Source organism: Abrus precatorius, unplaced genomic scaffold (assembly GCF_003935025.1).
Source record: "Abrus precatorius isolate BTA unplaced genomic scaffold, Abrus_2018 Scaffold4, whole genome shotgun sequence".
In the NCBI taxonomy this organism is placed as follows: Eukaryota; Viridiplantae; Streptophyta; class Magnoliopsida; order Fabales; family Fabaceae; genus Abrus; species Abrus precatorius.
In genome coordinates, this window is record NW_020874384.1 from 18,745,766 (window position 1) to 18,770,094 (window position 24,329).

Here is a 24,329-nt window from a genome sequence, read left to right on the forward strand (position 1 = left end):
AACTACTCTATCACACATTTTGTAGAACGCTAGACATGGTGTGGCTACAATTGACTTTTTCTAATCCATTTTAATCAGAAACACGTCCAGTAACAATTCATTTGGTTAAATGATTTAAGAGGATAATGACGTTAGTATTTTAAAATGAAATCTTTCGATATTTAAAATAATGCATTTTCTTGAACCATGTTGGTTACAGCCAAAGACTTCTAAATTCATCCAATGTCATGAAATTTCCAAATAAAAATCAAGATTTCAATATCACACTAGCTGTATTCTTATAATACCATTTAGAACGTTACACAAGCAGTAACACATCGTGTGTTAGAATCATTTTGACGATATGATTAAACTCAAACCATACAAAAAAAGCTACACATCACTGCGAGTCCTCCTCTGCAGACTGACAGACAGGAAGGTAGTAAGTATCAAGCTGCCAATATCTGTGTTTCACATCTTCCCAAACTTGTTCTCCCAAACAATCCTTAACAGGCAATGGAATTAATTGTGTGGAATACCCCAAATTCTCAAGCTCAAGAGACACCAAGTGACAGTAAACAACATGAAAAAACGCATTACTGCCGCAAAGGCCATTGAAGTACGAGTAGATACCACCGGGCTTCAACAGAGCCGGAAGATGCTGGTGAAACTCCCTCAAATCTTCATAGTACTCCCCATAAGTGTCGAAGAATATTCCTGAACATAATTCAGGCCAATGACCAGTATCAAAAACTGAAGAATACATAATCCATATACAATTCGCCAGGCATCAAATAAAAACAAGCAAATAATAAATAAAGCAAAATAACTTTCCTATGTTTTTCACATAAGACAATCCATTTTTATACATCAAACAAAAATACGATCCAATCAATCATAATGCTGCAACTAGGTATCAGTCATCGTTTTAAAAATTAGACCAAACCGGTTCATTCGACCAATTGAACCAGGAACCAATCAAGTCACTGCTTCAAACAACTAAGAAAACTGATCAAATTAAAAATCAGTAAAGAATTGATCAAAATCAAATATGAACCAAAGTCGAGCAAACTAGTCTGAACTGGTTTTTTCGGGGAAAAAAAAGTTTTTTTTTGCTATTTTTCCTTCACCCGTCTAATTTTAAAAGCATCGTTATAAGTGTTTATGCTCATAACATAAGAACTAGTAAACTAATTACCATCATATGTTTCAAGCTGAGACAGAACATCTTGCCAGCGGCCAAAAACTATCTTCACATTTTCCTTCTGATCCCAACCAGAGCGAAGCATGCGTTGATAGACATCTGGATGAGCCTCAACAATGGTGTGAGACGCAGGTGAATACTGCTGAATTGCTGTATCAACAAGACCCATTCCAAACCCAATATTCAGTACGTGACCACCTCCAGAACAAACAGCTTTAGCGTGTGCCTCCATCAATGGCTTCTCCCACGCCATCATCACAGCTTTGCTATCAGAGTCCATAAGCTTATCTTCACTAAAACTAACCCTATCTTCCAAATAATCATGACCCGAATTAACATTCTTATTTTCTTTTCTCGCAATTGTTCCCAAAATCAGCTCAGCCTGAATCCCTGATAAATCAAAATCAGATCCTAATGCTTAAAAATTCGGTAAAAAAGATGAAATGTTGCAGATGCGTACCGGAATTAAGGAGAAGTTCGACGGCTTCTTGGTGACCTTCTTGCATGGCGTAGTCACCCGCGGAGAGGTTGGAGGGAGAAAGAGCGTTCCAGGGAGCGCCGGCGGATAGGAGAACGTTGAGGACGGGTGCATGGCCGTGCTTTGCAGCGTGCATCAGAGGATTGAGGCCTTCGCCGTCGAAATGAGTGACGTCGGCGCCGGAATCTATGAGAGCTTTCACCTGCTCCGTGTCACCGTTTCTGGCGGCCTCGCATAGTTGCTCTTCTGCTTCCTTCATCTTTGCGCCACCCAAACCCTCGCCTTGCGCTCTAAAACCTCTTGGCATTAATTTTTAAATTTTCATCTCTTTTTCTTTATTATTTATTTGAGTAAAAATCACTTTGTCACTCCAATTTTATCACAATTGTTGCAATTCTCTTTTCTATCTAATTCTAGAGTTAATTTTAACATGTTGTATATTTTAAAATGTTTACAACTGAGATAAGAATTTCAATGACATGAAAATAATGATAAAACTTTGAAAATTAAATCAAGAATAATCAATAGAACGCTTTCAACATTATTCTTTTTTAATACTTTTCTCTTTTTTCTTCAATTTTTTTTTTGTAAAAGCAATCAAATAATTAGATCAATTTTGTTTATTATATGACAATATTATCTCTAACATCAGTCAAATGAGTTACTAGTAAATTACATTAAAGTTAACTTTAAAATTAGATAAGAGAAACATTACATTAATTATGATAAATTAGGATTTATTATGTTTAATTTTATATATGAAAGTGAAAAGTGTATTTTTTTTTATTACAAAAGAAAGATGAAAAAAAAAAAAAACAAGCCTAAAAAAACAAACACCACATTTATCCGCTAACGAACGGTAGTAGAATTGCTGGGAAAAACACTAATTTGATCTTAATTTTTAAATTGTTTTGAAGAATATATTAGAATGATGAAGTATTTTTTTTCCTCACTAATTTAACTAGTTTGTTGTTATGTTGTTTTTACTTAGTTTTATCTTAATTTTTATAAACTTGAATATGTATATGCGATGTACACATTTCTATTTTTTACATTGTAATTTATACTAATAAAGTAACGGCATTATCTTTTTAACCGTGTCTTTATCTCTGTCTATTTTTAAAAAAATTCTATATTTATGAGAACAAGATTATAATTGCATAAAAATATAAAATTTCATTTATATAATAATATATAATTAAATAATATAAAAATTTATACTATTAATATATTATAATTAAATTAATTTTTAAATACTTTGTACATATCATAAACAAGGAAATGATAATTAAAAATAGTAAAAAAAGATAATAACAATTACATAATGGATTGAATATGTTTTTCATTATAAAAAATTTCAAATAATGAGTCACATATTATGTGTATTTTGTAACGTGTATAAACATCATACTTTTAAGGTAAAGGATTAATTTACATGCAACTATGTTAAGATTACAGATGGAACGTCTCATAATGAACCTATATTACAATTATGAATTACAATATACATATAATTTGTTATTACAAAAACATTGAAAAAAGGAACGCTAGCCATTCGAAGATCAATTTTCTAACATGTTCAAAATCATTTAAAGATTACAAGAATAAAGTAAAAATAAATAAATTCATTCAAACATTTTAACGATAAATATTAACGAATAGAACTTTACGTAAACTTTTAATTTTAAGAATTAATTTGAATAATTAAATTTAACAAAAATATATATAAGTCTTACTAGTACTTTTATTTTTAATTTTTTTTGTAGTTTTTTAGTTAATTTAGTCTCTTTATTTTTAATTAAAGTAATTTTTAGTATTTTTGTCCTTTTTTTTTCCAAAATTTTCATTTAATGTCAAAATATTTGAATTTTTATAATGATTTTGAAATATATAAATTTTTACAAGTTTTAAATTTAGTAAAATTTTGATTAAAGAATTATAATATTTTATAAAATATTAGAGAAAATTTATTTTATTTTGAATATAGTTTTATGATATAATCAATAAATTTAAAATAAATAAAATATCTCAATGAACTTAATTTAGAAAAAAATTGAGTTTCGAACGAACTGGCTCCTGACCGAAGGGATGCATCTTCATTCCATTTTTTGTTTCTAATGTTAGGGAGAATTACATGAAACGACGCCGTAGCAGCTGATACGGATATCATCGCGCGTGCGTTATATCCATGAGCCATAGCTTTGATTGAGTGCAATGCATTTCCCAAAAATAATTTTGGGAGTAAAACAGAGAATAAGAACATTCGTAATTACGTTGCAACCATTCCGATCCATCGTTTAATTCGCCACCTTCCACAGTTTTGTTAGGACCCAACACGAATTATATATTTATCAATCGGATTCCTCTTTCTCTTCGTCGTCGTCGTCATCATCATTATTATTATTATTATTCAATTTTGAATATTCATGGCGTCGAGTTTTGATCGATGGGAAAAAGATCCTTTCTTTAACGCCGCCGAAGAAGTTCAGGAATCTACAGACAGGTACATACTACAACCATTCTTCCAATTAGGTTTTTGTTTTTCGTCCGTTTTCCTTTTCTCTTTTAATCTTTAATTTGTTTTTTCCAAATGATAAAACACACGCACCTGTATAATTAATTAATCTCTATTTATTTATTTATTTCCGATTAAACTCAAAGATTAAAAGGGTAAAGGTTGTCAAGCTCATTTATGTGCAAAATTTAAAAATAAAAAAACCTCTGATTCTCCGAGTTTCTTCTTGTTGATTTGCTATCATTGCGATTTGAAGGATGGAATCTGCGTATAGAACATGGATTCATGCAACGAGAGATGCGTCCACCCCATGGAACCGTGATGAACTTCGCCGAGATCTGCATACTGCCCTTGGCACTGCTAAATGGCAGGTAATTTCTCTTGGTATGTGATTTAACTTTTTGTATGATCATAACGTGAATGTGGTGGCATTTTGGTGATAATGCAGTTAGATGAATTTGAACGTGCGGTCAGGTCAAGTTATAGCAAAATTTCAAGTGAGGATACCAGAAATAGGCACCAAGATTTTATTGATGCCATCCTTGACAAGATTACAAAAGTTGAACACTTGTTACAAGAATCTGTTCATTTGGGTAGCAAGGCTTCTCTGCCTTGGATGGGTCTCGATGAAGGAGAACGGGATGAACTTGCATTGTTTCTTTCTGGAATGCCGGATTCTGGCGCCAGAAATCCCATTGAAAATATACAATTAAGTGATAAAGATTCATTAAGCAATTCGTCTGGAACACCAGAGGAGAAATCACATGGGCATCGCAGGGCAGCTAGTGCTGATGCTGATATTGGTGCTTGGAAAATTGCTGTTTCCGATAACGCGCCGCAATTGTGTTCTTCCAATGGTTTGTCTGGTCCTCTACATAGGGTAGCCAGTCTTTCTGGATTTTTTGGTTCCATGGAATCCATCTCTAAGTTGAAGTGGCCTAAGAATGGTTATAGAAAGCTTAAAGCGGTGAACCATCATCAAGAAATGGATAATGCACTGCTACCATCAACTGAATTGAATGGGGTTTGTTCTTTAGCTACTTCTGTTCTTTTTTTTTTCTCTGTTAACAGACTTGCTTGAGTATTTTTAATGTATTCACCGAGTTACTAATACTTCATTTTTAATTTTCCATAAAAAGGGCATCAATGCATACTTTGAAAAAGGTAAGAGCTGCCTTGACAATTGTGATGAATGTTATGATAAGCAATTCCACGGGTGGTACGGGGCTTTCCAAAGACAGCTTCAAAGATCTCAATACCAAATGCAATACAATCGACCAGTTCAAATAACTGTCTGGATTGTTATTCTCCTTTGCTTGGTTGGTAAGTCTGGATCTTTGTTTCTGTGGTCGTCACTACCCTCCATTTTTTTTTTTTGAAGTCCTGGATGACCTTGATGATGCTTTCCATTTACTATTTTTTTTGTCCTGGTTCCTTTGTTCACAAGGCTACTTGTTGGTGCTCTTCATTTCATGGTATTTTGTGATATTGTTCTTGCTTATTCACGCTTTCTTTTTGTATGCTTGATTTTGTTGCTGTTAATGTTATATAAGAATGATTGGGAATGTGAAGTGTTGAGATTTTTTTTCGTTAGGCCCTCTCTTCTAAATTTTGCCAAGAAATTTTATAGTTCCCTTTTTCCACCTAAAGAGGGATGTTCAATGACATTCCTTGTGCTTATATCTTGGTATAGTGTGCTTTGTAACTGATTGAAGTTTTGTCCACATGCCTCACGGGCCAAAGGAAGAGAAATTTTGTCAGTTCTAAATTCTCCATGCAATTGTTACTCTCACGGGTGTTTCAGTTCAATTATCTTCTCGGCCCTTTCTTGTAATAGTATGTGTTGGCTACGTGGCTTACAATTTTGATTTCTCTGCAGTTTTAATTGCTTTTTGCGCGATGTAAAAAAGAAGAATTAGATACTCTATCAATTTCCAGTTGGCGGCAGAATGGGGACAGACAAACAATCTTTTAATTCGAGTTCACATAATCTATGTTGTCGTTTAAGCAAGCGAGAGGTTTTTTTTTTCTGGTTCTCGCTGGCATACACGGTGTCAATATATTTCAAGTTCTTTGATATTACTATTTAGAGTCTTCCACAATGCATAGAAGTAGCACAGCCTTACTTTTTTTTGTTTTTGCTATCAATTTTTCTCTTATTTTAGAAGAATACTATTTTCACAATAATTTCTCAACATTTTTTACCTCTTTATCGCTATTTGTCATATCATCCATTTTCTTTAACCCTTCTCTCTCTTTCTCCCAATCTCTCTTCTTGATGTAAGTATTGTTTTGAGAAACATGTGAAAATAGCATTATTCATTCTAGAATGGTCTAGTGAAGAGTATTCCCTCTGTGCTGCTGTACTGTATTACAAGATGTACATGCCAAAGTTAATCGACATGATGTTGTAACGAATATCATTTATTCTTGATGCGAGAACTGTTATGTGCCAAAGATAAGGTTTGTTGGTATATACTTATTGAGGATAATACTTTCCTTCTCTTGAATTAACAAGCACTCATGGAAGTAACACGGGGTAGGGCACTTATCTAAATATCTACGGCTAAGATATACTTTTGCAGGATCAAAACATAAAAGCATTTGTGAATCTTACCCTCTCCAAAATATTTGGAGGGCTCAAAGCCTATATTTGTCAATGAGATTATATGTTAAATTTCTTTTTAGTTTCTCAGGATTTTTTTTTTTCAACTTTCAGTCCCTATAGATGTCTTATATTTTCATTCTTTGTTTGGATGAATGAGTGAAATAGCGAGGAAAACAAATATAGGAGAAAAAAATACAGATAAGAAATAGAGTAAAAATTGAATGGAAAAAATGTTATTTGGAGTAAAAATAAGAGATGAAAGTGGAAAAATGTGTTTTTTGACTTGTTTGGACTAGTAAAAATGAGACTAAAAAGAAATAAATAAAACATATAAAATGTTTTATATTAATTTAAAAAATTGAATTTAACTCAATTATTTTTAAATGATATGTATTTTTTTTATTTTTCTATACCTTTTTTTGTTATAGAAGTATTATTTAGTTTTAAATGAATTAAAACAAGATAAAAATTGAAAATGCTAGCAGCTTTTTTCTCTCCTGATGCACTTTCAAAGGCAAGAAAATGTTAGAGTGTGGTATTCATAACATTATTTTTCTTGCTTTCATAGCCGGACCAAATTATCAAATCTTAGTAAAATGTTGTCTTTTTGTACAAATTAATCCTTTCAGACTAAATTCGGCGGAACAAACAGAGCGTAAAGATTTTGTTAAAATATCTTGTATTATATTTAAAATATCAAAATAAATAAATAGGTCGTAGAAATTAAGAAAATGTGGGTCTTTGATTTTGGAAAATATATTTGAGACGTATACATATAAAAAAGGTAAAAATAAAATAAAAAATTGTGTATGATGTTAACTTTTAAGTGTTTAAATAATAAAAGTGTAAAAATGAAATCTAGAATGCACGTCATTACTACTTGCACGGGTTTGAATCTAGTTACAGAGGATTTCGATCCGTTGACACGTCATTTCTTTAGGTGCGGAACTGTCGGGGATGAAGAAAAGATAAATAAGAGAGTACATGAATTTAATGGAAGTGTATCCGCATAATTACTCCTCTCGTTAACTATGCTCCATTAAGACACTTGTAAGTGGGTTTGACTTTGCTTTGCATCATTCATTACATCAAAATTCAATTATATGACTTTTCTAATCATACAGTTAAAGGATAAGATTGCAAATATTAAAAATAAGTTAATCATATGTTTTCTCTATATTTTTTTAAATTAAATAAGTCCCAATGCTTTATACACGTAATTTTTTAAAAATAAGCTTCTAATACAGCCATGAAATAAAAAATTACAGACATAAGGAAAAAATTACAGACAAAAACCTGTACACGTTGTGCCCAAAATGTACAAGTTCGTGTTTTGATTGGTTTTATTTTTAAAAAAAAGGGTTTATTTTTAGTCTTTTCATTTCAGAGGACTTTTTTCTACCAAACACTGGTTAACTTATAATTCTGGTAATAATTTATTCAATCGTGTACTAATAATATAAAACGGGTGTCAAGGCAAGACTATGAAATAATTAGATTTGCAGCTACGAACCAATACTTCTTCAAAGAGACATTTGAATGTGCGCTCTTATCAAAATCAAATGAGTTCTGGAAAATATCAAGTCCCAGCAATTGACCCAAACCCTATTCCAAAGGCATACGAAAAGTGTCGAAAGTTTGAAATAATGTTAAAAAAATTTGTAAAAGTAAAAATTATGATTAAAAACGTTAAAATAAATATAGATTCATGAGTATTTAAACATAAATGTAAATGAGTAAATCAAATTACTTATTTTCAATGAGTTGCAAACAGAGAGTAGGGTTTCCTCGTTGAACATATTTTACAACTACCTGATACATATCAAGTCTTAATAAAAATAGTAAAATAGCATTCATTTAGAAAGAGAGTTTCAATAAGAGAGCTTAATAATTGATAGGGTCTGCTCTGGTGAGGCATCGGTAACCAAAATAGACTCCGGCAAAAAGAATTGGAACAAAGAACTCATAAAATGCCCGAGACTTAGACATGGCATCCTCTTTGATCACGAAGGCACTCATCTCTTTGCTATTGGATTCCTTGTCCACAACATCCTTAAAATCCACCTCTTGAATTGTGGCACCTTGGACGACACCCACTTGGTACTTCAGAACCATGTTTTGAGCTGTGTTACTGTGTCCAATAGCATCAAACTCCTTTGTAGCATCCTTCCCAGCCAACTCTAGCAGCACCTCTTCCCCTCCCGGGTGCTCCTCCAAAAACTTGGTAACGTCCAACACCTACAAAATTAGGATAATCATCATGACCCACTTAAAATCGAAAAATTATTGTATGATCCAGTAGTAAGTTGGCCACGTGTTGTATAAAGATTAGCTGGGACCGTAAATATGAGATAATATTAAATTATGCAATGATTTCTCTTTGGGTGTGTGTATTAGACACAAATTAAGAAGGTCCTACTCTGCCATTGATCACGAGCCAGCAATCTTTGTTGGATTTGTGTTGGGCAACCTGTGAGAGGGTGAAAACCTTTCGTTCTGCCATGATTCCTAATTAATGAGAGTTTTTAGCGCAGTTCCTATAACAAGAAATGTTCTAGTTTGAAACAAAAATCATCCGGGTGCCCAAATTTATGGAATGGTGGTAGATGTAAGTACACTCCTACCAGTTACCACTACCACGTGTTTTCTTGCTTCGTCCGAAAGTTATCAACTAACAGTCCACCACGTAGATAGGAAGATCGAAGTGTTTTGAAAAAAATAGTTTTACTTTAAGATGCTTTGATACGGCAAATTTATTTAAATAATGTTAATTTAAAAACAAATTCTTAAATTAGGTTTATTTTCAAACATATTTTCTATCTCGTGTGAATTTTTGACAGATCAGTATTGCATTTATATGGATGATAGCTTATTTTTTTAATTTTTTTAATCCACTGTCGATAACTCCCAACTGATACTCTCACAAAATTTAACACGTAATCGTAGAAATATTTGATTAAATTTAAAAAGAATTTTTTTTTACTGTATCAGACAGTTGAGGTCGAAACCAAGATGGGCACTTGTATCGCAACAACAGAAATGATAGGCTTTTTAAAAATCAACGGTTAGGGGGAGTTTGAATATGTGTCAAAATTGTATATTGTATCGACTGTGGGTTGTTGATTAGCCTATCAGTGCATCAATGGTGATTGTGCTCTGATTGTGACATGTGGCGAGGAACATGCTGGTGCCGTAGAATCCTTCTTCTTCCCTCCTACACTTTCATCTTCCATTAACGGCCGGCCAGAGTAGCATTTCTCCATTTGTAGTGTCAATTTGAGGCAAGAAGTTGTTAATTTTAGGATTTTACAGTGTATTTTTGAACAAAATTCAAAGGTAAAAATCAAATATTGTAATAAAAATGTTTTTATTATTTGTAAAAGAAAAACAACAGTTTATTAAATTTGGAAATTTTGCAGGTGCTGATACTGAAGAATACATAAGTGGAACTCCATTTCAATTGATAAAAAAGGTTAGTGAAGAATAAAAATTTAATATAATTTTTTTTTGTAATTTATTTAAATATTTATATATTTTTTGAGTAATGTAATGTAAAATAAAGTGAAAATGTAATATTTGAATTAAATTATTTTTTTAAATTAATTTATAAGTTTTCATAACTGTTGTTACTTCTTCATTCTGAAGTTTAACATTAAATTAGAAAATTTTAGAATATGTTTAAGTTTAAGTGCAATTATAAAAAAAAATTGTAAATTTTGTGTAAAATATTTAGTAAAATCAGTAAAAATAGATTAAATTTTTTTAAAATGTGAATAAAAAAAATTTTTGGTTGAGTGTTTTTATAAAATAGTAAATTGAAATTAGAGTAATCTTTAATTACAACATAATAAAATATTAAGTTAGCTGAGAAGAAAAATAAATAATGAGTTAAATTAAGAAATTAAAATTACATAGTAAAACAAGATGAATTAAATAAAAGTTGTAAAAAAATTCATCACTTGTTAAAATTAATTAGAAAGGTAAATTATAGGTGTACAAAGTATAATTTTATGAAACATGTTTAAAATGTAGAATAATTTTGAGTAAAGTAAATCAAAATTTCACGAAAACAAATTTACAAAATATTAAACAGTAATTTATAATTTGTTATCAATAGATTAGAAATAATAGAATTTCAAAAGATTTAGATTATAAATAAATTCATTCTTAATGATAATATAAAGAGAAAATTTAAAATATAGTTTAACTGAAATATATGTATATTTAAAATAATAAAAATGTAAAATTGTTAAAAATAATAATTACGATAAATAATTTTTGTGAAGATAGAAAATTTATGTAACTTATCTGTGTTATATTTATATGAATTTAATTTTTTTTTTTGAATTTTTAGGTTATTATAGAGTAATATAGATTTTATAATGATAACATTTGTTTAAAAAATTATAACATGTAGCTCCCCAGCATCTGAAAAATATTGACCTCTATTATAATAGAAATATTAAACGAAAAAATTTACATAACTTATTAAATATATTACCATACATAAATATTAAACAGTACAGCCTAATAAAATTATGTAAATAAATATTTATTTTCTCAAAAGATATATGTAATTCTAGAGTAAAGTAATGGAATTTTTGTTATGTATAACTTTGTGCTATGCATAGTTACCAACCCAGCATAAAAGGGAAAAAAATTTCTAAAAGAAAATTTGATTGGTTAGTATAGCTTATGACACTAGTCTAATTAAATTTGTAACATTTCTATTATTATTATTTTAGTATTAAACACATATAATTGCAATATTTTTATCATGTGACTTCCCATTATTATATTACTACAAATAACTTAATTACTCAATATTTATTAAGAAATTAGTTTCAATATACTATCATATCAATAAAAAAAATTGTTGATTATAGTAATAATTAATATAAAAATTATTTTAATAGCATATTTTAATTGATTGATAATATATTTTTTATACAAATAGTGTATCAAAATTAAACCGTACTTAGTACTATCATATTTATGAAATAAATTATATGTAAATAAATATTTATTTTTTTACGCATATTTTGATACGAAATATTTGTATTAATATAAAATTAAACAAAAACGAATTCTGCATGTAGTAAAATATTAAACCAGCCATTAATGTAAGTAAATATATAATAAAATTGAATTATTAGGTATATAAAATTTAAAGTATATTATTAGAAGTGTAATAAATATTAGGGATAATTATTATATTTACTATTTATGAAAAAATTTAAAATTACAGTTAAATCATACGTGCTAATTTGCAGTAACTAATTTTGTAATGTTAAGATTAATTTAAAGTTTGTAAAAAAATCAAATTAAAGTAATATTGAGTATAAATATGTAATTGTAATATTATTTTATTTTTTATATGATAAATAAAATTTTCAATTATTATTTAACTTGGTTTAATAAAATGTAGTTCTGTATTTAGATAAGTAAAATAATAATTTTATTATTATCTTGTCATTTTTAATATGTTAATAATACTAACATTTATTTTTAAATTATCATATGACATTGTTAAGATTAACTTATAGTTTGTACAAAAATTAAATTAAAGTAATATTGAGTATGAATATATTATTGAAATATAAATATACATTTTCATATGATTATTAAATTTTTCCATCTTTATGTAACTTGGTTCAATAAAAATGTAGTTGTGTATTTAGATAAGTAAAATATTAAAATTACCATTATCTTGTCATGTTTAATATGTTAATAATACTAACATTTTATTTTTAATTACTCAGATGGCATCATCTTCTTCAGAAGGTCTAGTGATTAATCTAAGGCCTGAGGATTCATCATTGTTATGTTTTCAAAGTATATATGTGTCTGAACACATTTGAGATGGTCGAGAGCATCCCATGATGAAGGTTAGGAAGTGTCAGTTTATACCAGCTGGCCTAAACAGTGTGCCACTGAAGATTGTACCACACTTGGAGCTAGCTGGCTTTGCTGGAGTGGCACAACTTGCCAACTTTCCATTAGATAGACATTTGATTACTGCATTAGTTGAAAGATGGAGGCCTGAGACACATATCTTTCATATGCCATCAGGAGAATGTACCATAATGCTTCAAGATATCGCTATACAAATAGGTCTTCGGGTTGATGGGCTTCCATTATTTGCAGCTACTGGAGGTAACTGGCCACAGATAGTTGAGGATAGTCTAGGTGTTAGGCCACCACCAGAGGCATTTGTGGGAGCAGCTTGAAGCTTACTTGGTTAGACCAACATTTCTCTGACGTGACTATGCATTTGTAGAACGAGCTTCAACTGACAAGATTTGCTAGAGCGTATATTATGAGATTGATTGGAAGATTTATGTTAGCAGATCACTCTAGCAGTAGAGTCACAGTCCGATATTTGCCTTTACTTGAGGAGTTTGCTATCACAAGACAGTATAGCTGGGGAGGAGCAGCTCTCAGTTTTTTATACACAGAATTATGCATGGTGACAAACATTGACAGAGTTGCCATAGGGGGATTGACTCCATTGTTAGTTATGTGGGCGTGGGATAGGTTTCTATGTTTGGCTCCTCCGTCACCTCCACATTTGCGGCACGATCTTCCATATAGTGCTAGGTATTCAATGATATAACCTTTGTAGTTTTATAAATAATAATTTTGTTATATATATTTTTTTTATGTTAACTTAGTTTACTTTTTTATTGTTTAGGCGGTTAGTTAATTGGGTGCCCAGAAAGGGGAAGAAGGATGTCGCATATTATAGATATAAACTTGTACGTCTTAAATGGGACGAGGTATTGAATTATATATCACACTTATATAAATTTTATAAATACTCAAATGTTTGTATTTTAATTAATCTTATTAATCATTTTGCAGATTGTTTGACAGCCTTATAATCAGGATATACTTGAGTCATTGCCCCCTACATGCTTGCAAGGAATGAACATTTGGAGGTCAACTGTGCCTTTGATTTGCATTCAGATCTGTGAGTGGCACCAACCGGATCGTGTAATGCGTCAGTTTGAAATGGTGCAACATATTCCTCGTGCTCCATACCAACCTGATGCATTACATGACATCACGCTTAGAGGAAAGACGGGAGAGAATTGGAATGATAAGTTTAGATAGGTTTTAGAATTATGGGAGAGGCGCACTTATTGGGTATTCAGTAATGGCCCTCAAGAGGGATTATTGAGTTCCAATTCGGAGTACATGCAGTGGTATATGACAGTTACTAGACGTTGGATGACGAGAGATGCAGCTGTTTTTTCACTTCTGGTATGTATTTGCATTCCCCCTCGTGGTATGTATATACAATATGCGACAATGTGTTTTTAAAAATGGTTAAATTATTAATGAAACATATACTACCTCCTTATGTAATGCAGGAAGATGCACATGAGAGGACATACTACTTGGCTACTGATGACCAACAATCATTCACATTCGGTGAGCTGCGTACATTAAGTGAGACCATGTTGTCTTTATAGAGAGAACAAGCATGCATCTTGGAACCAGACTCGTCATTTGACCAACCTGTTCAAAGTGGGCACATAGAAGACCCTCATATTGATCTTGGACAACATGAGGGACGTAAAGAAGGGATAGGTCTGCATAGACATAGGACACAAGTGCAAGCGGCAACATGGTCTATACCTCCCCTACCAGTTAGGCAAGACGGATTGTATTATGTCCCTTCACAGGTTCCATTCATCCCTTCTCAATCTACACAGAGTTCTTATTTTCACTCATCACAACCTACGACACATCATAGATCTCCTTTAAACGGTGGACAAAAGTATGTTCCCAACTTCCATCATTTCATGACTTCCCCTCTATATGATCTGTCATTGTTCACACTATTCGCACTAGGTCCATTGTATGACACAGGTGGAGGGTCTTTTGCAGAACCATTGGAGGATACTAGCATTGATCTCAATGAACAGTTTGGAGCGGTTGCAGATGCTAGGGAGCCTCATGTGTGACGTAATCCTCATCGAGAGGCCATAGATCAACCTCGTCAGTGCATCTTGACGCCATATGAGCATCATGATCAGCATGGAGGTGAACAATGATATTATTAATTGAATGTTATATATTTGAACGAGAATTTCATTAACTGACAGTATTTGACTTCATGTGTTTATCTTTTAAACAATTCTCATAATCTATTTTATGTCTTATTGCATTATATTTTAGTCTCGTCATATTAATAATATGCATACAATTGTTCGTGTCGGTTTTGTTGCAAAATGTTGCCAGATTTATGTCATTTTCAACTTACATTATTAAAAACAGCACCGGTTGACATGGAAAAACAAACAATTAAATTAGATGATTTAACACCACATCCTGATTCGCTGATTGACAACTACATTATTACCATTTGCATGATATACAATTAATATTGAATTATACTTCTCTTAAAACCGACACATTACTATTTGGATGTATAAATATTTTTCATTATTATAGTAATACAAAACCAAACTGCACCTTATTATTTTAAAATATTAAGTCATGCCACTTTTTTATAAACCGTGTGCTATTTCAAATGCACATAAACATAATATGATGTGTAATTTTATATGATTTAACAAAAAAACATTAAGCATAACTTACAGTATTGTTTTTAGTATAAATTATAACTTCATTCATTTGTTTTTAACATAACTTATAACCAATAACAGTAAAAATTTTAATTACTTTGCAATACAATAATTAAAATACTCATAATCAGGATAATGGGAAAATGATAAATCATAATATCATCATGGTGGGTTATACGTAAATTGACCATGAAAGTATTACAAATATACCTTGTCCACCTGTGAAGGAACACATGCGTCTTTTACCATTATGTGCATCTCTTGCCACCACAGCAATGTTACCAACATTAAAATGTAAACCAATTTAAAAACTTCGATAAGAAGTACCCCAACGTAAACAGTCCAAATTAAACAATTACACAACATACTCAAATTATCACAAACACTTAATACTAACCACAATGAAATTGGTTCCATCACCACAATCATAACGACTAAAACTCTATTACAGATTATTCTCGGTTGTTCGCCTTTGTATTGGACAATGACGACGGTTGTGACCAATTTGTTTACACAAAGGACATCGTTGACGTGGTTGAGAGTCCACCCAATCCATTTCATTCCTAATACGTGAGGACTTTGGTCGACCTTTTCCCTTCATTCTATGCACGTCAAGTAATAACGTCCACTCATTGGATGTTAATATGTTATTTTCATTTCCAAGAGGGAACCATTGCGATGAGTATGCATTCACAACATACTGCATCAAATATACAGGATCAACCTATTGCCAATAATCTATACTGACTAATGTACAAGCAGCTATGACATGAGAGCATGGAAATCGATACAATTGAAACTTTCTGCATTGGCAATATTGATTGAATAATATCACAGCAAACTTATTACCACCTCGTTGCGTGACAGGATTAAATGCCTCTTCTACTTCAAACCTTGTTCTTTCAATGTCATATCGTCGAACTTGATATGAAGACGCTTCCTCTTGATTTTTTGCCATTTGTTGCATTAATTTATGACAAAGTCTTTTACCATTATTTAGTTCTCTTGTTACTTCTTCACCACGCTTAACAAAATATTCAACTAAACGTGAATACATACATTTTACCAGTGCTGCTATTGGCAAATTCCTTGCTCCTTTAAAAATTTTGTTAACTGCCTCTGATAAATTTGTTCTCATATGTCTATAACGCCTTCCTTGATCGTCGTAGGCCAAACTCCACTTTTCTTTGGAGATATCGATCCAGCTTTTTATATCCTCTGATTGATTAAGAAATCGTTGCAATTTGTCTTCAAATCTGTCTTTGCATGCTATGTATGCTATTAAAACAAATGACATAAAAGTAATTGTAAAAATAATATTCTTTTCACTTAATTCTATGTAAATTAAAACAACACAATATGTACCTAATTTTATCAACTCTTTCTTCAAAATAGGATTCTTGAATCGTTGATTAAAATTGCTTGCTATATGACGAATGCAATACACATGATATGCATTGGGAGGTTGTCATCCAATATGTGGATTAGAAATTGCACCTTTTATACTTTGATGTCTATCAAATATTAAAGAGATACATGCCTTATGTATAACATGAAGACGAATGAGAGCCAAAAACCATTCCCATGCTGACAAAGTTCCCCTTCCACAATTGCAAATGCAATTGGAAGCACACAATTATTTCCATCTTGAGTGGTAGCTATCAATAAAGTTTGTCGGTATTTACTATACAAGAATGTACCATCAACTTGTATTAAAGGCTTGCAAAAATTGAAAGCACTTATGCATTGTCTGAATGACCAAAATAACCGATGAAATACTTTGTATTTATTGTCAACTTGGTGACCCCTCACATAGTCATTGGTTTCAATCTTATAAACAGACCCAGGAGCATGTAATTGCATGTATTCTAACCATCTAGACAATGTCGCATATGATTCATCCCAATCACCAAAAATCCTTACTATAGCTTTTTGTTTTTCCTTCCATGCTTTCTTGTAAGAAACTTGATAACCAAATTGACCATTAATTCTTTCTTGAATTAATGTGATTGGCACCGATGATTGTTCTTTTAACATACCTACAACATTTAAGAATATGAAATTTAGTAACGTTCTTCAATAAATTTAACAATCTTCAAATAAATATCTATAATTACTTTAGTAAAACTTACCAAGAACACAAGAGCTAATGACGTTTGAATCAAGTTTTTTGTGGTCTAGAGACATCATTAGATTAACACATGTATGTGTTCCACCACATCTTGTGATTTTCCACTTGTCGTACTTTTTGCCCAATGTTGCTCTAACTCTCCAAGGGCATCCAATTGTATGATTTGGACACTTTACATATAATTTTGTTGGTTTTGATTCCACCACAAAATAACTTTGATGCGCCTTCATTGCAAAATGTTTAATAGCCATGTTTACATCATTTTTAGAGTCAAACACTTGGCCAACATACAATGGATCACCCTTCTTTCATGCTTCATCTACATGAATATCTAAATTTTTCAATTCTTGATTAGCATGTTCCCAATTAATGTAAGTATAATTTCAACTTGAATTCTAAAAAGGAGTTTCAATCACGCCTGCATTAAAACGAAATGCAACAGTTGTCAAACTTTTTTCATGAAACATATAAATCAAACCATAAACATTACTACCTCCATGTTGTGCATTTTCATGACTATTTAATATGGAATTAAATTCACTCTCCATGTTAGTATCAGATTTACTACCTGTTGAGAAATCCTATTCATTTTTGTTGTCATCACCTTCTTCATCCTCATTTTCACTTTCTACATAACCATCAAAATTGTTATAACATAAAGATAAGTTATAAGAAATTTAATATTATAAACCCTAAACCAAAAATATTACTATACCTAATCCAAAATGAGGTTCATCATCTTCACTTGTAATGTCATGTAAAAATGAAATATTTAAGTCAACACCTTCTGACCGAATACAAGAACTTTCACCTGACACAATATATGCATATACTTCAATTGCACTTCTCTGATTTTGTTTTGAAAAGGCACTTAACATACAATCAACATCTTCATCATCACATATATCAATCATCGTGTATTGTCTACCAATTGGGTCTACTAAAAATCGTAAAATCAATCTAGATAAAACATGATTAGTAGACAACTTAAATTTTTTATGAATCTTTCCTTTCAATGTCTCAAAACAAATTTCACGTTCAATTTTAATCATTTTATTATTTCCTTCAAAAGTAACACCCTTGTTACTTGAGAATATTCGACCATTCCAATATACTATTATCACAAAATTAGTCATCCTGCATTAACAAAATAAATCCACAAACAACAATCTTGATCAGTCAAAATAAATATTTTTTTTCTAAATTATTTATATTTTGCATCATACATACTGCATCAACTATAATCACAAATATTTGCCTATTTACGTAACCAAACTTATTTTATTAAAAATTCACATATGCAACACCAAATAGATTTTATTAAATAATATTGCATTAATATATAAAATTTTTCTACAATTTTTTAACACAATAAAATTAGTATAATTATATTTTAATATCATCATAAATTAAACATTAAATTGTTTAAATTTTTTGCATAAAAAACAACATAACCTATTACAAACAGGTTATAATGAATTTTATTAAACATAACTTTATATGCCTAATTTTATTTTATAAAGATTATAAATTTTTACTCAAATCAGGCATATTTTTTTATATCAATTTAATTTCAAAATAATTTTATTAATTCTGTTAAATTATTTTACATCATTTTTACATTTCTTCTCACAGTTTTTTAATTATTTTCAATATTTTATACAAATTTTTAAATTACTAATACATAATAAAATACTACAAACATATTAAAATCAAATATCATAACAGTTTATATACATTATTTTATCTGATATATATATATATATATATATATATATATATATATATATTTCTATCACACTATTCAAGTTTATTTTAACTACTAAATAAAAAGAAAATTTTTTTCCATAACAAATACAAATTATAAAATTTTATCTAAACTCAATAAATAAAATAACACGCATACTGGAAAAACTCAAGTTACCTGGGTTTACTAAAATTTTTGCTTCACGAACGTAAGACTTTTTTAGGAACGTCAAGCTTTGTGTTCTTTCAGCATACAAGGCAAATGTGTGAAGAGTGCAAAACGTAAACCTTTTTTTCTTCCTTTAGATTGACGCAAATGATAGTGCAAAATGTTAAGCTCTTTCTTCCTTTTGCAAATGATAGCTCAATCGGTGGTCCAGCTGCATCAGCTTTATCGCCTTGCAGAGCGCGATACAAGTGGACACCGGCCACATGTTCACATACATTGGTTGATGCATTGTAAAAAAAATAAAATCTAGCGGTATAATTACAGTCTTCACGTTTATCGTCCAAGCAGATGCGATATAATTGCTGATCTGACAAAAATTCGCACCAAACAGAGAATATGTTTAAAAATAAACTTAATTTGAGAATTTATTTTTAAATTAGCATTATTTAAATAAATTTGCCCTTTGATACAGTAATTATAAACCTAAAAGTCTATCTTATACTCTTTTTAAATTATTATAACATCTTAAAAATTAAAAAATATTTAATTTTTTTATAAATAAACTACTAATACTATTATTTATTATAAAAATATAATATAAAATTATCAGTGATAATTATTTCATATTAACAGATATAAAATATTTTTTAATTTACAAATAATCGTAAAATACCTTATTTTAATATGAGAATGTTTTCATATTACCTAAAATTAAATGTCACATGTATTACACCAAATTCCTGTTAGCTAATCATTTGAAAAAATATATCCAGAAAAAGAAAGAAAAAAGACAACAACGAGAATTGAGAAACCAGACGACCATGAAATGACAGTGACAAAAAAAAGATCCGTTCACAATGTCCAAAGATACTTGGCTTCATATCGTTCACATCATAAACCGTAACTAATTGCAGCGATTACCCAGGAAACCCCTGTAACAGGCACCGCAGTGGCGATGACCTGAAAGAATAATAAAACTGAGAGTCGCAAGTACAGTACTGTTGTCTCTCCACTGGGCTTTTTCTTTTCTTTTTTAATTTGAAAGTGGCTTCTTTTTTGTTATTACAAACGCAATTTATGTCCACAGACTGACCAGCAATTTACAGAAGCTACCGTGCACCTCCTACTTCGGGATTGGGTTTTGAGAACTCCGCGCTGTTACCTTTCTCCTTACTATCAAATTCCACTCCTTGAAATGTGATCCGTGATGACCTATACTTACTACCAAATGCAGTCCCAAACCCCCAACCAAGTCCTACTCCAACGCCACAGCCTCCACCTTCAAAATAAAATCCAATATACCAAATTCAATATGTAAGTTTATATTCTTAATATTAGTTCATACCAAAAAGGGTGAAAATCGATTATCGGGCCTTGTAGATAACACTAATTTCTGATTTGGTCCCCATTAGTATGCACAATCACTTTTACCTGCTATTACCTTACAACGATGTGAGATTCGCATTGTGTTATCGTGAAATACAGAACTAAAATTGAAAATTATTGCTACTTACATAGGCCAAAAAATATATATGCTTATGGTCGTTATATTGAAAATATAAAAGCAACATTTAGTAGTAGAATTTCATTCCTCTAAAGTGCATTCGTAAAGTAAGGAAATAAAACCATTGATTTCAAGATTAATGATTGAGATTATAATAAAATGCATGCACATGTATAATTAATCATAATTTAAATCTCAAGCATTTCAATGAATGACTAATTGGCTATAATTATTTACTCTTTAAAGTAAATCCATAAATTTAGAAGAGTTAAATCCCAGTATTATAACAAGAACAGGCCAATTTGATAATCATAAACGGACTAAATTGAAAACTTTTTTGAGTAGGAACAAAATTGTAAATGAGTCTCATTCACATAGACCAAAATTGTATTTTTATAATAATAATAATTTTAAAAAAATCCAACAACACATACCGTAGGCAGAACTAAAAAAAGGTACAATGCCAACATTACTTGAGTGTGTAAGGGGACAAAAAAGCTAATTAACCCCCTCCGATTCAATTTTTCCTCTAGGGGGATAACACAGTTAACATCCCTGTTTAAATCAAAATTAATATTAACTTCTTCATATAAACCCCACTATTATTTCTCTCTCATTTAGGGTAAGTATGTAAAGTATTTAAAAATAAGTAGAAATATTTACATAATTAAAGTTAACAATTAATATTGTCTTATATTTCTAAATGAATAGTTAAATAGAAACAAAATTTTCTTAATCTGCACAAATAAAAAGTAATGAAGGGAAACAACTTTCAGGGGGTCAAAGGTATATTTTTAAGCAACCAATTCACTACAAGTCAAACAACAGGTACATTTGAAGAAGAGGTCTTTGGGTTTAACCTGTAAGATTAGGGTTCGGGAAGAAAAAGGCTACCCACTTCATATAGCATACCATAGCCATTAAATACTAAAATTAAAACTAAGAAACAAAGAAGGAAGCAAGATTCATGAGTATTATACCTGCACCAAGACCCAATAAGTTCAATGGCATACCTGTCCAACAGACAAAGACAACAGATCAGATAAGATAATTGTAATGTAATAAGAAAAGTGAGAGGGGTAAAAAAAAATACTACGTCCGGAGCAGTTGCTGAGATAAACTGACAAAAATTACATAAAAAAAGAGAGGCTCGGATTATGCCTCAATTTGGAGAATACAGTAATATTTAAAACAGATGTCATTACTGAATACAGATTTTCTCATTCAGACAATTTAACTATGCATCATTTTTTACAGGAAAATACACAAAAGAATGGAGCAACTGGGTCATCAATTTGCCATGGTTATAAAAGGAAGAAGCCAGGCAATAGTAAGATACTGCCTTTTTTCCAAGCTTTTTGATACACAGATAGAACATAATGTAGGTAAGACCAACATTATAACAATTGTTCTCAGAACTACAGGGTAGAAAAATAAAACAGGTATACATAGGTCCAATCAAATGAATGAAGCTTGCCAAGTAGTCAGTTCAAAATAAGAGATATCAACAGCAAGTCTCCCTACTCTCTATTGATCTACCTCATGATTAAGAAAGCCAATATACTTTCTTATATCGGATTCACAATTCAAAACCCATAAAAGAAATTAATCATTTACGTAGCTTTAATACCATAAATGATAATTTCCATAAAATCAGAGCATTAGACAATTTGAAACAAAGAGTGAGAAGGCAGATAAATATGACGTGTCTATAAAGTAGGAAGTACGCCATCTATAACCAAATCCTGCACTCCAGCTCCCATATATCAACTTCAATTTAAAAATAGAAATTTTCAGACATTACTTTTATCCATCAAAGTAATATGGGAGGGAGAGGGAGTGTACTGAGGAATGAGACCTTCAGAAGAGAATGTAAATTGTTCATAAATTAAATGGTTAACATAGCTAGAGGGTAAAATTCACACACCATACACAAGTAAATAAAAAGAGGAAACTGAGACTGATATTTAACAGAAGGCTGGACCAAGGATAGTTATAGATAAACAGAATTTGAGAAGGGTGGAGAAAAATTTGGAATGAAAATTAACACTTTCTTGATGCCACAGAAGAGTGGAAAGGAGTGATGATAGAGAGTGGAGTGCAATATTTTTCACCCCACGCCACCATGTTTGGCCTATAATGAGTAATCCCATAGTATGAAAGTGAGTTAAGAGTCAATTTGGATAAAGTTCTCAACAAGCATATGTTGGAGTAGAAAATAAAATGATTTAAGGAGATAAGTTCCTAAATTATAAGTCCAGAAGTGATGTCCACCCATTTTCCATTCTCTACTAAGAGACTACGAGTGATGATTAAAATCTTTCCATCTAACTCCATTTCCCCGCTCCTCCCTATTATCCAGATTCAATAGTATCCAAATACCAACACAGTGTCAGTTATACGAGCATATCTAACAAATTCGTCAGGAACGAAAATATTAAAATCCGAATAAAATAATTAAAAATGAAATTGGAAACTACATCTAAATTACAGCAACTCAAAAAGATTTCTAACAAACAGAGGGGATAAAAGCTCATAATTCTAAGATCAACGAGCCAAATATCAAAATTGAGGCCATAGGGCACTTAAAATGAAATTTAAAAGGTAGAAAATGTATAAAATGTTTCGGTTTAAAGAAGTCAGAAATGAAAGTGAAGCAGAGAAAAATAATGCAGCTCGCAGCGACATACCTCCGAAACCCCATCCTACACCGAAACCGCAACCTACACCGAAACCTGAAAAATAGATACTAGCGTGAGTTAGGGATTTGAAATTCTGAAAATGCAGAAATCGTAACACCCAAATCACCATACCAAATCCAACGCCGGTTCCGTTGAAGTTTGTGATAACCATTTGTTTCTTTCTGGCTATGCAAAGTAGCGAGTGAAAGAATTCAAGGTATAATAGTAATTAACTAGTCTTTATATTTTATTTATTTATTTTGGTCAAGAGTAATTACTAGTCAAGTGTAGAAACAGTTTTCTTTTTAGGCCATGTGGACCTAGAAGTAGAAACTCAATCTGGACCTCGACTCAGACCCGATACCTAACTCCACTCTTTATGATTACTTTTTGGGAACTAGGCCGAAAAAACTATTTTGCATCTTTGATGATAAATTTTTAAGTTGAAATATATTTTCTATTACCAAAAAAATGTTTAAATGTATTTTCATCTTTTCTGCTTATTCGACTAAATGCTCTTAATTCCAGAATCATAATAAAATATAGTTACAATTTGCAATAATTTATTTATAATGTTAAATTATTGCTGAATAGCATTAGAACAATTTTAAAGCTAAGAGGTATAATCTGAGTACTTTATAATTTTTTAGTTAAAATATACATTTAGTTAATATAGTTGATTTTTGTTTATAAATTAGTTTTTATATCTAAAAAAAA

The 24,329-nt window shown here is 30.8% G+C and overlaps 3 protein-coding genes across 6 annotated transcripts; 1 reads left to right on the forward strand and 2 right to left on the reverse strand.

The window, feature by feature from the left end:
- Window positions 1–223: 223 nt before the first annotated feature.
- On the reverse strand, window positions 224–1,955 carry LOC113865451 (protein arginine N-methyltransferase 2). 2 transcript variants are annotated; one of them, XM_027499998.1, is made up of 3 exons: window positions 1,644–1,955; window positions 1,178–1,573; window positions 224–696 (listed from the first exon to the last, which is right to left on the reverse strand). In XM_027499998.1, the coding sequence occupies exons 1-3, from the start codon at window positions 1,918–1,920 to the stop codon at window positions 380–382; spliced, it is 990 nt and encodes a 329-aa protein (XP_027355799.1). In that variant the 5' UTR covers window positions 1,921–1,955; the 3' UTR covers window positions 224–379. The 2 variants fall into 2 exon arrangements, with proteins under 2 accessions (XP_027355799.1, XP_027355801.1); XM_027500000.1 differs by having other exon boundaries at window positions 1,178–1,565; window positions 1,644–1,923.
- A 1,830-nt stretch (window positions 1,956–3,785) lies between these two features.
- LOC113864908 lies at window positions 3,786–6,629 on the forward strand. Of its 2 annotated transcripts, XM_027499138.1 has the most exons (5): window positions 3,786–4,164; window positions 4,433–4,547; window positions 4,625–5,200; window positions 5,316–5,499; window positions 6,056–6,557. In XM_027499138.1, exons 1-5 carry the CDS (start codon window positions 4,088–4,090, stop codon window positions 6,079–6,081), a joined length of 978 nt encoding a protein of 325 aa, XP_027354939.1. In that variant the 5' UTR covers window positions 3,786–4,087; the 3' UTR covers window positions 6,082–6,557. The 2 variants fall into 2 exon arrangements, with proteins under 2 accessions (XP_027354939.1, XP_027354937.1); XM_027499136.1 differs by having other exon boundaries at window positions 5,316–6,629.
- Window positions 6,630–8,616: 1,987 nt separating this feature from the next.
- On the reverse strand, window positions 8,617–23,809 carry LOC113864909 (protein TRIGALACTOSYLDIACYLGLYCEROL 5, chloroplastic). 2 transcript variants are annotated; one of them, XM_027499139.1, is made up of 6 exons: window positions 23,745–23,809; window positions 23,622–23,666; window positions 21,912–21,944; window positions 20,555–20,706; window positions 9,204–9,254; window positions 8,617–9,022 (listed from the first exon to the last, which is right to left on the reverse strand). In XM_027499139.1, the coding sequence occupies exons 1-6, from the start codon at window positions 23,782–23,784 to the stop codon at window positions 8,669–8,671; spliced, it is 675 nt and encodes a 224-aa protein (XP_027354940.1). In that variant the 5' UTR covers window positions 23,785–23,809; the 3' UTR covers window positions 8,617–8,668. The 2 variants fall into 2 exon arrangements, with proteins under 2 accessions (XP_027354940.1, XP_027354941.1); XM_027499140.1 differs by lacking the exons at window positions 8,617–9,022; window positions 9,204–9,254 and adding an exon at window positions 20,280–20,501 and having other exon boundaries at window positions 20,536–20,706.
- Window positions 23,810–24,329: the final 520 nt, after the last annotated feature.